A 16,790-nucleotide genomic window follows, 5' to 3' on the forward strand; every position below is an offset into this window, starting at 1 on the left:
AAATTAAAAATATTTGAAAAAACAATTAAGGAACAATATACAGGATGAATGATAGGCAATGATCTGAATAACTTTTACACAATCCACCTATGTAAAGTTTCATTAATAACACTGAACACTTACTTCCTTCTCCATCATCTGTCACTCCCAATACCAATCGAAGGAGGCACTGGGCATGTTTTCTCTCTTTTAGTAGCACTTCAGCATAGCCCGGAAGACGAAGAAATAATCCAAAAGCAGCCAAAGAATGGGCAGGTATGGGAGACATGGTCTGTACTGCTGACTTGATAGGTGGAGGTTCAGCCGCAATGGTTTCTGGTGCTTCATAAACTAATTCCCCCGATTGTTCAATGGTCACCCATTCAAACTGATCACTATCCTTTGGCTTCTCCTGAGTGGTAGATGTTACAACTGGGGCACTCACCTAAAGAAGAAAAAAATACTTGTTTGGCTATATGTATGTTTCTGTATCAGGTTCAAATTAATGACCTGACTTCAAATTATCTCTTTAAAATATAGGAATATGAAGATCAATAGAGACTTGTTTGTTTTTTTAAAAAAGAGTTCCCAAACATAGGAGTTACATAATATCATAAGTATGGTGGAATCTGCCATTTTCTCCTTTGTAATGAGGTAAGTATCTACAGACATATTTTGAGACTATCCTGTTTCCCCCAAAATAAGACCTAGCCGGACAGTCATCTCTAATGTGTCTTTTGGAGCAAAAATTAATATAAGGGAAATTTCAGGGAAATACGGTATGCAAAAATTTTGTTTCTCACCAAAATTTGATCCATTAGAATTAGCATTTTTTATAATTCTTGCCTAAAATAATAATTACTACCTTTTAATTCTATCATTCCTTCTACACTTATTAGTTGACACTGAACTGTATCTAAAAACATTCCCTTCTTCCCTATCTATTTATTCATTCATTTATTAATTTATATCAATATGCATTCTAATTTTATTCTGTAGGTCATAATCTATTACTGTATTGTTTTTTTTGATGCCCAAATAGGATTAGACTTGGTTAGCAGGACCCCCTTAAAGCAGGTGTCTGTATCTAAGCTGATCTTACATATTCCCTGCCCTAATCCTAGAATTTTTCCAAGATGACCAGGACTTGAGAATGTGACTCTAATTGGAAATAGGGTCTTTGTAGATGTAATGAAGTTAAAATGGTGTCCTACTGGTTTAGGGTAGACCCTAAATCCAATGACTGGTGTTCTGATAAGGAAAGATACACACACAAACAAGAAAGATGACCATATGAAAACAGGCAGAAATCAGAGTGATGCCTCTGCAAGCCAATGAATGCCATTCACTGCCAGCAACCATCAGAAGCTAAGAAGAGGTAAGAAAGAATTCTCCTCTAGAGCCATTGAAAGATGTCTCTGTTGACACCTGATTTTGGATTTACAGCCTCCTAAACTTTAACAGAAAAATTTCTGTTGTTATAAGCCACCAGTTTGTTACAGCACCCCTAGGAAACTAATACAGGCACATATGTACTAAGTACATGAAATCAGAGAGAATAACTCCCCTACCTTATTCAACAAACATAAAGAGTTTTGTATTTACAACTTTCCATGCACCATACTTCCCCTCACTAACAAAAGAAAACTGAATATACACAGGTCAATAACAGCAACATTAATGAGCAGGTGAACAGGTTAAAGTAATGTTTTTTTAAACTATCTAAAGCAGAAATGGCACCAAAAGAGGGAAAAAAGTTTAAAAGACATAGCGTATTCAGGTAAAAGTGTACACTACTATTTTACTCTCCCATTTGCAGTAATATCCCAAATTAATATCACACCTAAAGAAGCATAAAAACAAAAATATTACAGTGTGAAAACCATAAAATCAAATGCTACAGTGTAATGAATTTGGCAAATGGGCTCAATCTTCAACGTTTCTTCAGTACTTAGTAATTCACACAAAGCTCTGTATAGGTGGATCTTTGAAACATTTATACAACACTCAGACTATAAGTGAAAGGATACTTCCGAAAGATTAACATAATTTAAAAAGCAAACAAAATATGCCTCAAAAAAACTGGGGGAAAAACTTGTAAAAGAAAAAACAAACAAACAAACAAAGGGCTTTGCCATGGAATGACATATTCAATTAGGAATCTTATCTTACCTGTTGAATTACTTCTGGATACAGCATAGGTAGTCTTTCTGCAATAAGGGCCAGTCCACCCATTCCTGCAAAAACTTGTAAAGGTGACTGAATAGGACAGGTTTCAAGCAACGATTCATCTAATATCCCATCTATACATTCATCACTTGGAGTAAGAGCCTCATCTTCTGGACAGCTACCAAGTAAATCTCCATGATCTAGAACAATAAATTATAAATGATAGATAAGAATCTCTTTTTATAATACTCTTCCATTTTCAAAGCAGATATTGTTGTCATCTATCAAATCAACAAAAGAGCAAAAATATCTTGTTATGCAGATATAGCTGTATGAAGGCCAGCTGTTACAAAAATGTTTAAATTAAATGACTTTTGATGTTGCCTCCTATCATCTTGCTACTCAACCTACGGTCCAGGAACCAGTAGCACTGGCATCAGTGGAGAGTTTCTGAAATGTAGAATCTCAGGACCCCTCCAGACCTACTGAACAAGAATCTGCATTTTAAAGACGTTATGCAATTCATAAGCCTACTGACGTTTGAGAATCATTGTCCTTTGGAGCAGAGTTGTACATAACATTCTGTGTAAATATAAGCCCTCAGAGACTTACAGAAAATATTAATATATACACATGCCATGCTCTAAAGAATCCAATTAGAAAAAACTGAATAATGACAAAGACTTCTTACTGAAAACTAAACATTATACCATGTTGGTTTAACTTTGAATCACAAACAAAAAAGGTTAGTATATTCACACATAATCAGACCATATAAACATTAAAAAAGACAATCCTGCTGAAACTTTGGGTAAAGGAAATGTACTAAAATTTACTAAAGAAAGCAAAAGGCTAATAATAATTAAGTACTGAACTTTAATTGTGAGAAAATTGAAGGTAAAGTAAGATGGTTATCATATGCACACTGAAAATTATTGCTTCCATAGCATTTACAATAGTGAAAATTGGAAACAATAAACATGTTTCAACAACTGGGGAAAAGATCCATTCTGTTACATCCATATTAAAAAATAGGCAATAAAAATGCACATTTAGAAATATTTAATGGAAAATATAAGTACAAATTAAAATGTTAAGAAAATATACGATCCCAGTTCTGTTTGAGGAGGAAAATGTTTATAAGCATAAATACCACTCTACATGAATTATCAGCAAATTGAAAATTCTGAATTGGTGTTCTCACTTTGATTATAAAATGATAAACGATTCACTTTGGTACATGGAAAAATAATGTAGAAATTAAAGCACATGTGCTCATAAAACAAGTGATAAGATAAATTTCCAATGGAAATAATGGCAAGTTTTTTATATTTACAAATATCTCAAGTCATGAAGAAAAATATCTTTACCTTAAGTTAATGTAAAAAAAACAAAGGTAAATTAAGTCATCAGTTACAGAAATTCCTGCCTCCTCGGATTACAGACTAATTCTAAAGGCATATCATACACATACCTTTTTCAGGGTGTAGTCTTTTAAAAGAATCTGTTTTTGACAGACTTGGATCTGTGATAACTCTTGATCCCAATTTAACAGTCAGATCTATTGAGCGGTAACCCTGAGGGAGTTTTCGGTCATATAGGAGAGTTAAAAGCTGGGCAAGGGTCATTTCAGCTGGCAATGGCTGGCCTAAAAATGACAGAATTAAGTTAAACCTAGAATCTAAGAGGGAGACATTTACTTGATTCGATTTACTCAATTACATAATGCTTTAAATGAACTATATGTAGGAGTTAAATTCTGACACCAAATTTAAAACAATTTAAAATCAGCCCATGGCAAGTTTACAAAAATTGAATCTTTCTGACACCTGTATAACAGTGTCTGTAGAAAGTGTTAATTAGTCCCTAACTAAATTGCACCAAGATTTTCTGAGCTACAGCAAATAGAAACAAAGAAACAGACATTCCTATACACCTGGGGCTGGCAAATCTTTTTCACAAAAGGCCAAATAATATTTCAAGCCTCAGGAGGCCATGTGGTCTCTGCTGCAACTACTAACTCTACCACTGTAGCATGAAAACAGCTATGGACAAAACATAAATAAATAGGCATAGCTGTATTTGAATCGAATTTTTTTTTATATAAAAAGAGGCATCCAATCCACCAGCAAGGGTCATTTCAGCTGGCAATGGCTGACCTAAAAATGACAGAATTAAAAATGACAATCCACCAGCCATAGTTTGCTGATCTCTGCTAGATTTAAATTAATGTAAAGCTAAGAATAAAAAACCCATTCAAAGTTAGTTGGAAATCTGATTATAACACAAAAATAGAGATAAAATGGTTATTACCTTGACTAATGGAAAGTATATTGGTCAAAGAATATGTTTTAGCTGCAGAGAAAATACTGCTTAGCCATCAATGATACATCTAAGTGTTCTACTGTTAGAACTGGTTATTGAAAATTTGCCTCACCATGCTTTCTATATAACTTGTTATGAACTCTCTAAAACATTAATTTTGATAATTTTATGGCACATTGACAGCAAAATCTAGGAAGCTAGTAAAGCATAAACATGCAACATTATAGTGTGAAAAAGGATATGTAATAGGCTACTCCCTTTTTTGTTCTCACTTCTCTTGTACTGTATGGACAAAGTCAGTAACTCATTTATCTCACGTATATCACCTGATTAAACATGATTGTGGTGACTACACATCTGATTTATACAGTTGTAAGATTATAATAATTTCTTAGACATTTTATTACTGTGAACATTACCTGCCAAGAGTTTGTGGAACAGGTGAAACACTGGGACAGTAATTATTTTGTTGGCAGTCTCTGCTCCTGAGGAAGCACTTCCTATTTTATCAGGCATTGTCCTCCCCCTCCTGGATGGTGGGCGAGGTGGTGTAGCTGACACAGCACGCTTAGATTGGGATTTCAGCCCTAAAAGTTAAAAATCAGTAAGATTCTATATAGCCAACACACTAATGAAGTGAAAGTGTATTTCTATCATATTTTAATAAAGCACCACATTCCTAACTAACGCGAAAAGATAGAAATGTTTCTTCTGATCTAATATCTGATTTCCTGATTCTATTTGTCCTTCATGACATTCCACAAATTATTTTGGCTGCATTTGTACCTATTTTCCAAGAAAGTGAAAAAATATTGCTATCTACTACACTCTGTGAGATACACACGGCCATCTATTTACTAGAAAGCAGTTTTGTGCAAAATGTGTAAAAAATCCTGTGTTTCTAATTTTTCTCTGAGATAGAATAAATGAATACAGGTCTACAACTGGAAGAGTAAGGTAACGTACACTGAACTTTCTCTTTTTAACTAAAATAATAGCACTTACATCAAGGAATATATCGTCCAAAATTACCAGTTATCTTGGCCATTTTATCTTCTTCCCGCACTTAATAGTACAAACTCATTTTTCAACCAATTTTCTGTTAATTACGTCTTCCAATTTTATGTAATGAACACAACATAAATGAAAATTAGTGTTGCGGGGTGGAAGATGAGGGTAAGGGGGATCAAATATATGGTGATGGAAGGAGAACTGATTCTGGGTGGTGAACACACAATGGGATTTATAGATGATGTAATACAGAATTGTACACCTGAAATCTATGTAATTTTACTAACAAATGTCACCCCAATAAATTAAAAAAAAAATAAATGAAAATTAGTGAATACTTTTTCAGTTTGCTTTTTTAAAACAGGGAGCTTATAAAAAAATTCCTTAACACTTAGTTGATTTGTAGGAGTATAATTCTCTGTACAGTGTCAAGCTGAAATGCAATATCTAAACAATACACACAAGTTCAAGAACTGATGAAATATAGTAAGCTTTGGACACAAAATAAGTTTAACTCCACTGCCAAAGAGTAACACATTTCTGGTATAATAATTTTATATCTAGTATTAAGATATCATTTTAAATCAGCTTTCTACATTAATACTTATTATTACAGAAAGTTCCTGTAAATAGACATTGTTCTATTTTATAGAAACCCAAACAAAATCAAGATTATAAAAAACAGAAAGCATACCTGAAGCAACAACAACACTGTAATTGTCCTGAAATCCATTTTCTGCCTTAACTTTTTCTTTCTCTTCGTGGTTTTTCTTTTCTTTGTCATCTTTTTGTTCACTAATTAACTTAGCAGTGATACTTGGTGTATCTGTAAGAAAATATTATGTAAAATACATTGCTTTTCAAAATCATTAAGGGAAGCAATAAATATCTCAGGAAGATTATACAAGATTAGGGGTGGCCCGGTGGCTCACATGGTGTGCACCTAAAGCCGAGGTCGCTGATTAGATTCCCACATGGGCCAGTGAGCTGCGCCCTCTACAGCTAAGACTGTGAACAATGGCTCGACTTGGAGCTGGGTGCCGTGAGCAGCCAACCGACAGCCAGCTACAAATTGCCTCACCTGGGTGGAGCCCAAGGCTCATAATACCAACATGGGCCAGGGAGCTGTGTCCTACACAAGACTGAGAACAATGGCTTCAACCGGAGTTGGTGGGGGGTGGGGAGAGAGGAATAAATTTAAAAGAATAAAACAAATAAAAACAAGGAAGACTTTTTAAAAAATCCAATCTCCGGGAAACATTACAATAGTATTAGGTTGGTGCAAAAGTAATTGCGGTTTAAAAGGTTAAAAATATTTGTAAAGGGAGGATGGGTGGCTGAGTTGGTTAGAGCGCGAGCTCTTGACAATGGGGCTGACGGTTCGATTCCCACATGGGCCAGTGAGCTGCGCCCTCCGCAACTAACGTCAATGAGCTGCCGCTAGCTCCCAGGTGGCCAGATGGCTCAGTTGGTTGGAGGGTGAGCTCTCAACCACAAGGTTGCCGGTTCCACTCCTCGACTCACACAAGAAATGGTGGGTTGCCCAACTAACAATGGCAACTAGACCTAGAACTGAGCTGCGCCCTCCACAACTAGGATTGAAAGGACAACTTGAAGCTGAACGGCACCCTCCACAACTAAGATTGAAAGGACAACAACTTGAGTTGGAAAAGTCCCGGAAGTACACACTGTTCCCCAATAAAGTCCTGTTCCCCTTCCCCAATAAAATCTTTAAAAATAAAAAATAAAGAAAATAAAAATAAATAATTGCAAAAACTGCAATTACTTTTGCACCAACCTAATACTACTTCTGGAGAAAATGAAAATCATTATCATGAAAATTTGTTTTATTTAGGCATAGTTCAATCTGCTTGCCACCTAAATCTAACCTGTTCCTCACAACATGTGTATCAAGGATATTATTTTCAAAATAAGAAAACAGCCTTAGCAAAGTTACTGACAATCTGTAAAGGGCAAATATGGAATTCAAGTTCAGGATTCATTCTAAAGCATTACATTAGATTTCTACTTATTCTACGAATGGGAGTACAAAGGAACAAATTTCAGTAACAGAAATTTCTTGTTCTGATGTTTTTATTTAGTTAGGAATCTTACAATAAAGTTATATGTTTTACTAGCACTTGAGAAATAAAATCTAAGGACTTTCATAGATAGTTATTACTCTCTGAATTAATATTTTCTTTCATTACGTTGGAATATAGTATACTATTGAAAATCACGAGAAAAAATGGAGACCATATGATGATCTGATTTAGCCATTAAGAAATCCGAAAAGCTAGATGAACTTTTCTGTTATGAGGAATGGTTTTCACTAAGTGAATATAGTTGATAAAGATTTTCTTTTTACTATTCTAACTTAACACAATTATGACCCAATGATTTATTATAAAGTTATAAAGTTAAAATGATCATATGATAAAACAGCATCTTTTGTATTATCCTCCATTTTACAGCTTTCTGTAAGTACTGGGAAATGTCCCAGTGATCTCGATTTTTGGAGCTTCTTCCGAACTATAGATTGCCTTTAGACAGTTTCTGCTTTTATGAAATTTAAAAATTTTTAACACCATAAATAATAAATACATTAATGCAACAATACATTTTACTTTCTCACAAAAACAACCAAGTAACCCAAAATGGAAAAATAGTTACAGAAGTCAGAGTGAAATACATCAGTAATGGAAAACTCAGAAAATTAATTCATAGCATAATCAGGTAGAAAAACATGTAAAGATCATTAGATGATAAGAATGTATTTGGTGTTACCTCAATAAATGCCATTCAAACAATAAAAGATATCACTAAGAAAAAGTTTTATCAACTTTCTGTTTAAAATTGTTCTGGTTTGGATTTCTACTCTGGCCAGTATAAAAGAACAGAGACCAAATTTACTCTCCCACCTGAAATAACTAGAATTAGAAAAACGTATGAAGTAACAGCTTTCAGACACTAAGCATCAGGAAGGCAGGACAGTGGTATCTGGGGGAATGAAATCAAATGAGGTTGGCCCTCGGACTGCTCCAGTTTATTGCCTGGAGTGTTTCCCAAAACACAGCTCAGCACAACCAGAGATCACCTAAGGTGCAGATACAGAATTGGGAGTCCAGAAAGACAAAGGCCGGTTGCAGTTTGCAGGGCACAATACTAGGTTGGAAAGATAATAGTATGATATAAATTATCCAAATTTTAAAATAGAGGGCAAAAACATGGGCGGAAAAGTGAAACAAAGCTTCAATGAGACATGATACAACTTCAACAGGCCTAGTAAATGTGGAATTGGAATCACCAAAAGAGAGGAGAGACATGGGGAGAAAGTATTTGAGAAAACAATGGTAAAAATATTTCCAAATCTGGTGAGATCCCATAGATTAAAGAAAGTCAACAAAGTTAAATCATAAGGAAACATGGAGAAAACTGCAAGGCAAATAGTACTCACATTGCTAAAAACCAATGATAAATAATTTTCAATTACTTGTTTTTATACATGTTGATGAAATACATATACACATAAAGAGCATATTGGCTAAAGATCATTCACACACTTTTACAGGACCAAAATGTTGGTAAATAAAGGTTAAATTCAGTTTTTGGTTTTTTTAATATTTGCTCAGGACAACTCTTTGTTGGACTTTCTACTGGGATGTAGTATTATTCTAAAGCAATCAGTTTATTTTTAAAAAATTTTAGGTAATAAAGGGAACTTACCTGTAAAACAGTCTAAATAATATGACATTTTTGAAAATAGCATTCTTTTATAGCAAAGATAAACAAAAATTGTTAAATTTCCAGTTAGTTTGTAATATAACATCTATCCTTTTCCATTATCAAGTTAAAGACATGAAATCTCAATAACCGAATTTCAGTATTCTTCTCCATTTCCTTCCTTCATTTAATTAACTAATTTCTCATTTTTTTTCTACATCATTTAAAAGAGACAATTTTAAGGCTATGTTAGAAAAAAGTATGTAAAATCCTATTTTCAGAAAAACACCTGCAAAAGATACGGTGGACATTTTTAAATAAGAAAAAAAGTTATTTATATAGTATTCTGCCATTTTATTGTAAACTTTACTTTAACTTGTAAAAAGGTACGAATTATACTTTTATGCACACTTGTAAGTAAATGAAGTGAATAAAACTGGAAAAGAATTGTTTCTACCTTATCTTCTCAGTGTGATCATATCCATTCACATAGTTTAACTTACTGTTTGCATATGGTAACAACTCCCAAATCTCTTCGACCCAGTCATTTATTCTAAACTTAGGTTTATATTTATAACTAATAGACATCTCCAGCTTTTTGTGAGGTATTCCTAACTTCCTTCAGTCCTAATATATACAGATAGAAACATTTTTACGTTAAAATGCAAACAGTTAAATTTCCAGCTTGTTTTTTAATCTGATGACATACATAAGATCATAAATACTTTGAAGTGAAGAGTATGTGTCTGGCTCACTTTTACATCCCTAGGACAAATTACAAATAGCAGCTACTCGAATTTATTCACTGGTTAGGATTTCTGAGAAGCAATAAATTCAAACCATCCACGGTTGATTTGCATTTTGCCATCAAACACTGTATGATTTTTTAAATACATTTATATTCTGTATGTTGTTTAAAGGCATCATTTGAGAGCTTTTGAAATACAGGCAAGAAACCTAAGGGAAATGCTCTTCACTGACGATTATAAACAAGGTCACCAATAAATTTTCCCTACTTATTTTCATCTTTTGACCACTCATTTATTCCCTAGATTTAGTAAATGTTTATTACTTAAAATGCTGTCATCCAACCTAACATCCTGGAATTCATCTCCTATAAAACAGCCAGATAGTTTATTGTGAGAAAATTCCATCAACAGCTTCCTCCAACAGCTTGTCTACATTTCTAACTACCCATTATATCATAACTATACATTACACTCATTACACCAAAAAAACTACAAGTGCTGGCATATACTGTACATTTTGTCTTCATCAGCTACTTACTCATCCTTCAAAATGTGAAGATATCCTGACCTTTTCTAGCCATTAAATGAGTGAATGGATGCAATAAAACAAAGTTATGAAAGTAATAAAATTCCATGTACATCTAACATAAGGTTAAAGAAAACCTAATTCATGAATTTGACTTGCCTGACACTCTGTCAAGAACTTCTGATAACGTTGTTGAGACTGGCAGATGAAGTGTACGGAACTTGTGGCCTGCTCCATACATCGGATGCTGGATGACATGGCTAGTAGCATTAATTCTACCCTTGTACAGCTGAAAATTAATTCAAAAGAAATCAAGACGTGATTTTTTGATATATATATCATTATAAAAAACTTCAAAAGCATAAAAGAATTAAAAAATTCAATAATGCATACAAAATATAAAGGCCTTGTTTCATATGTTTCTTTAAACGTGGCACATTTGCCACGTGATGTGTTGGTTAACTTTTGCTTTAGCACTGTTGTACCTAATATTACGTAATTTTCCCCCAAATCAAATTATAATATTCAAAGAAAGGTATAATTATGTTATTCTAGGCGGTAGGCTTATCCAAAAGGGATTTTTAAGTCCCATCATGGAATATAAAAGATGTTTAGTTTCAGTTTGCTATTTTAGAAATTACACTGTAGAGATAACTACAAGCTCTGATGTGAAATTATAAAATATCTTTACACACAGCTAATCATTACAGATTTAATTTAACTGTTAAAAACTCACTGGACAGGGAGACTGAAGAAACATTGTCACTTTCTCATCCTCTAGCATCAACTGCAAAAATAATCTACGTATGAACCCTGAAATGTTCCCTGATGTTGGAAGGTTCCCTCTTTGAGGAGATGTCTGAAATAGTTCACAAAGAACCTGGCAAGGCAAGAGATTCAAAAGTTAAGTGCAGTATTTATTCGCAGCTTTGTACTTCAAAGAATAAAGAGGAAATTAAGAATGTGAATTAATAAGTATATCTGAATACATTAAATCGCAATAAAGAATAAATTATTTCATCTTAAAATATACAAATACAGAAGTAGATAAAAAGTTAACATTGCAACAAAAATTTCTGTGGATAAGATAAATTACTACTATAGGGTTTTTATAAATACGTATCATAACCAACTTACTTTTAACTTTAGTCAGTATCAATGTGGTTACAATACAATAAAAATTATGAAAGCAATGGGACACAAAGTTTCACGCTATCCAAAGGCATAAACCAAATTTTCAAATACCCATATTCATAGCCTTGGCTAACAATAGTAATTTCATCATTTCCTTTTAATTAGGCACATTAAGCAGATATATTTTCCCAATATTAATTACTTTAGGCAGTGAAGTGTTAATAAAGTTAAATCATTCAGTAATTTTTGAAAATTATGATACCAATCTTTCTAGATATTAATAAAGTTTGATCTGAATAAGCAGTAACAAGTAAAGAGGTAACAAAAGAAGCTGGTATTTATTCATGTCTACCATGTTTCAGACAGAATTAACGCTAGGTACTTTGCATACATTATAACACTTAATTTTCTCAAAAAAATCTTTGAAGCTAGTATTACTAACCCTATTTTATATGTTGAACTTGTTGAAGCTAGAAACAACAGGTAGAAAGGATCAGAATTCGACAAAAAGCAACTATAATTTTTCTTGAAATAATCCTAGCTTTCAAGATTTTTAGCCTCATAGACTTAACACAATAAAATCATCTTTTACATTTTTAATGTGATTTGTCAGGAGTCTCCTATCTAAAACCTGCTCTGGTGTCTGCTTCATTAGAACCAAACCAACACTTGCAGCAATCTGGTAACAATAAAACGCAATGCCTTACCGTAGATGAGGCACTCAATGACCACGATCAAGTGGCCCATCCTGTTCCAGCAGGTAAAGTGTTGTTGTTTGTATTTGGGGGACTTTTTAAAAGGCTGACTGTATGACCTATAGTTAGAATCTCGGTGAATTTGCTCATTATATCATCAACGAGAGTAACTGATTTATGTGACAGCTAAGAGGAGGAGGAAGGAGGTTATCAGTAATATGTTTTAATTATGGTTTAAATTCAGATCCTTAAACGTATGCACTCTAAACTTTACCATCACCTGGCCTTCATATATGACCCTTTCTCAACTAATTTCAGTACTGCTATTTGACAACATATTAAAATAATGAGACACCTAAGTCATAAGCCAGTTTTTTTACTTTACCTGTGCCATCAGCTTTTGATTATTAGGGTGGCATGAAATGCACTGCAGAAAGAATGCAACAGTTGCATTCTCAATCGCTGTCCTCTGTTGAGTAGTCAATCCTGCTGTGGTAGCTGAAGAAAGAGAAGCTGATCTTGCACTGGTCTGTTGTGCACCTAAATGATGTCCTCCAGAAGTGGACCCAGAGTGACACAATAAAAACAGAAGTGCTGTCCATAGTGGATTGACTTCAGATCCACCGAGCCAGTCTTTCATAATATGGCTATTGCCAACTTCTGTCAAAAATCTAAGAATGGGAGCAACCAGGTCTGCTGTGATAGGCATCTTATTACATTGTTGTGAAACATGATGCCGCCTGAGTTTGTCCTGGGAAGCATCTATTGACTGACCATTGCATTCTGAGTAAGAAATGTGGCTAAAGCAGAAACTAGCCAGACTCCTCACAAGAAGAGAAGGCAAACCTGAGTCCAATAATTGTTTGATAGCTTCTGGAGATTGAGAAGAAGAAGCAAGGGTTGCCAAATGTGATTCCGTTAGTGTAAGAGGCGCTTGTGCATTTTTAGAGTCATCTGTTAAAGATGAACTAAGATCTTGCTTTTTGCTATCATCTGTCATGGATAGTCTGTGGTGACACTGCATTGGAGGAGGGGTAATTCCCATCCAGCCCATGAGCAAGGAAAAATAACTTGGGTGTACGTGACACATTGAGCAAAGCAGACTGTCAACAGCTTTCTTCAAAACCATATTGCAGGGAAGAGACATGGACCAATTAAAAAGTAACCTAGGGGAATAAAAGGCATCATGTTAACAATGCATATATATATATATATACACACACACACACACACACACACACACACACACACACACACATATTACACACACACATATATTTTCTTTTTACAAAAAACCTCACTATTTCAAATATTTCTATTAGAGATCAATCTATATACTCTGATGAAAATTATAGTTTATTTAACATACATATTACTACATTATAAGATTTTAGGAAGACTGCTTATATATACATGTTATTTATGCATTTAGGTAAATTAGAAGTTAGGCTTATAAAATAAGTACAGAAAACCAAGAGATCTATATTGAAATGCATCTACCATTCTCTGTATGACCTCAAAAAAGTCATATAAAGAGACAATGAAAAATTATACCAAGGAAATGTTTAGATCAAATTTGATATGATTGATGGATTAAATTCATGTTTGCAAATCCAAAACTATTAGTGAGTTTTACTAATTAATCATGGATTACAGCAATGGGTAGGGCCAAATATGAAAATGAGAGTAGTGGACAAAAGGCCAATGTTTTATGAGTCACGGAACTCTTCAGAAATAAATACAATATTCTGCTACAAACGTAGCAGGTATCAGGCAAGAAGTTCAGCAAAGTCTTAGCTGAGTATGGTGAAGAAATGGGGGGTAGTGGGAACTATTTATCAGAAGAACAATCATCACAGGTATCTAAAAAGTAGTAAAAACAACTAATCGTAAAACTGTCTGAAGTACTAACTCTTTCAAAATTTCTAACCATGCTTTTCCTCCACAGTTGCACATTAAAGATTAAGAATCTGAAGGGTAAATTTGCTAATAGGAGAAACACTATGAATTGTAGGAGCACATGTTAAACATTCTGATTTTAGGTAGGAAAAGCAGGCAATGACTCTAATATATCTGAAAAAATGAAGATAAATTAGTTTTGTAACATCGCATTCCAAAATCATAACTGATTATATTTAACTACTACTTTCAAAGTATTATTTTTATCCTAATAAGCATATAAAATACTATTTCATCAAGTGAAAACCAAAATGATCTAGTACTGGGGGAATAAAGGATTTCACAAATTGTACTTACTCAAAGAGCTCTCGGTCCAGCAGTGCTGGTAAATCATACTCCACAAGCAGTTCATAACTATGCCACAGAATAGCTGCCACACAGTGCAAATGAGAAGGAGATGGCATTAGAAGACCGTACTCTACAGCTGAAGAGTTAGAGCACACGTAGCTCGTCCTGCCACTTCTCTTCACAGCAGCCACTCTTGCAGAATCACTGACCCATTTTAACAAGGCCTGAATTCTTAAAAGAAAATGAATTCAAATAACCAATTATACCACGACTGACATTTAATATGGATAAACATCACACTGCATGCAAGCAATGTATATTGAGAATAATATACTAATTGTTCTTGACAACTTTAATCTAAAATAGGAGGGAAAAGGAACTATACAATAGTTCTAGTTTTCCAATAACCTGGCAAATCTTAACCAGTAAGTATTTGAGATAACACAACTCTAATTCAACAAATAAACACTGATTCTTACTTCATTTATAAAAAATGTAAATATCTAGAATTACAGTATATACAGCTTAACAAACTCACCCTCTCGTCTAAATTTTCTCTTCTCTTCTAACAAATCCATACAACCTAGAGCAGTAATCTTGGGGTGATTTTTATTGTGCAGAATTTCATGCAACCAATACAGCATGTTTCACACTTCTGTCCCGACCCATTAAACACTAGTACCAGCCACTCACCTTCCTTCACTCTGACAACAGAATATAGCCCCAACATATGTACTTTTTAAAGTACCACCCTACCCTCCGAACCCTGGAGCTGGAAACCACTGAGACCAAAATAATTTTTAAAGCAATAATGCTTTGGAGTTGGTATGAAAAAAACGAAAACGGGATAAGATTCATTGTCAAGTTCTTAATACACTGTTTATATTTGCTGTTGTTTCCTTTCAAATTTGTATTTTAAACCACCAGATTCTTTACTTCCAGGTAAAAGAAATGGGGATAGGAAAGTATACAATACTACTTAATTCCTCTCTCTACCCTGAAGGACAGAAGAATAAGGACCTTTAAATTTCATTTGATAAGAAATATAGATAAGTCAGAGAAAGAGAAAGGAGATGAGACAATTAAAGTAGCATTTTCTCAGTCAATAAACCCAATGATCTTGTCATTAATTTCAGTTCTTAACCATTTACGTTTTAAAAAGCATAATGCAGGGAAAATAGTTTTATTAAGTAAAATTTTATTTTTGTGATAAAAATAAAACTATTGAAATTTGAATAATAAGAAACATTCTAGAAAAATATTTAACACTAATTTTTTAACCCTATTAACCATTATGATTCAACTTTGGCACACATTCCTGTATGTTTTATCAAAAAATATTCCAATCTATAGTTAAACATAATATGTAGTCATCACATAACTTATATAAAGCAAAAAGTTTAATGCAAACGAAGTCAGCCTATTTAGTATTTTGAAGCTATCATGCTGAAAATAAATTTACTTTGTTAAATGTCATTTAAACATTTTTAATCAAGAGAAGGTGAAAGCAACTCGCCTAAAATAAGTGAAAGCTACTACATTATCGATGACTAACTGCCTGGCAGTCTCTCTATTCTATACCCCCAAGTCTGACCTATGTAAATCTTCACCTGTGACACTGCTGTCTCCCCAACCCTGAGGTCAAGAAGCCAAACTCACTTAACTTGGTCTTTCTAATGTCTTTTTTTCCCAGTGCCAGACATATAGCAGCTATACTTATAAATACCTATAAAATGAGTTAAGTATCCACCAAATAATTAAACTTCTTAATTTATGAAGAAATTAATACAATATCAAATGATTTTATTTTAAATATAAATTAAACAAAACATTAAAGGACAACATAACTCAGGAAACAATTTCTAGCACAGTAATTTAGTCATTCTATAAATATGTTCTTCCAATACAGATGATATACATAAAACTGGAGAATGCCAAACCATCACTCAAAACTGTATCTAAGTATGAGTTCTTATTAATGTAGATATAGAACACATTAAGGAAGAACTATACTAATAAGACTCATCTAAAATTACCTATCCTGAAAGAGCATTAAATATTTACGTGAAATGTTTAGATGTTATTTATTTGGTGTGGTAGTGTTCGACTTTCTGGTAAGAAGCAAAAGAAAGAGGGTAGAAAATCTAATGAAAAGCTTGCAATGAATATTATAAATAATCAATCAAAATAAACATTACCATTATCAAAATAGTCCAAGTACCTAATATAGAC

The 16,790-nt window shown here is 33.5% G+C and overlaps 1 protein-coding gene across 17 annotated transcripts in view; it reads right to left on the reverse strand.

Moving 5' to 3' along the window:
- Window positions 1-16,790, reverse strand: part of BIRC6 (baculoviral IAP repeat containing 6) — a 211,416-nt gene that overhangs the window by 58,302 nt on the left and 136,324 nt on the right. For all 17 annotated transcript variants that reach the window (XR_013994673.1, XM_081069478.1, XM_081069474.1 and 14 more), the window contains 9 exons: window positions 14,568-14,789; window positions 12,697-13,477; window positions 11,219-11,362; window positions 10,642-10,771; window positions 6,179-6,310; window positions 4,893-5,060; window positions 3,623-3,796; window positions 2,152-2,348; window positions 124-424 (listed from right to left, as the gene is read on the reverse strand). Coding sequence is in view for 16 of the 17 variants with exons in the window: in XM_081069478.1 (XP_080925604.1) it covers window positions 124-424; window positions 2,152-2,348; window positions 3,623-3,796; window positions 4,893-5,060; window positions 6,179-6,310; window positions 10,642-10,771; window positions 11,219-11,362; window positions 12,697-13,477; window positions 14,568-14,789 (2,249 nt within the window). In the remaining variant the exon portion in view is untranslated. The remainder of the gene's footprint in view (window positions 1-123; window positions 425-2,151; window positions 2,349-3,622; window positions 3,797-4,892; window positions 5,061-6,178; window positions 6,311-10,641; window positions 10,772-11,218; window positions 11,363-12,696; window positions 13,478-14,567; window positions 14,790-16,790) is intronic.

This window comes from Rhinolophus hipposideros (genome assembly GCF_964194185.1).
Source record: "Rhinolophus hipposideros genome assembly, chromosome: 12".
Taxonomy (NCBI): Eukaryota; Metazoa; Chordata; class Mammalia; order Chiroptera; family Rhinolophidae; genus Rhinolophus; species Rhinolophus hipposideros.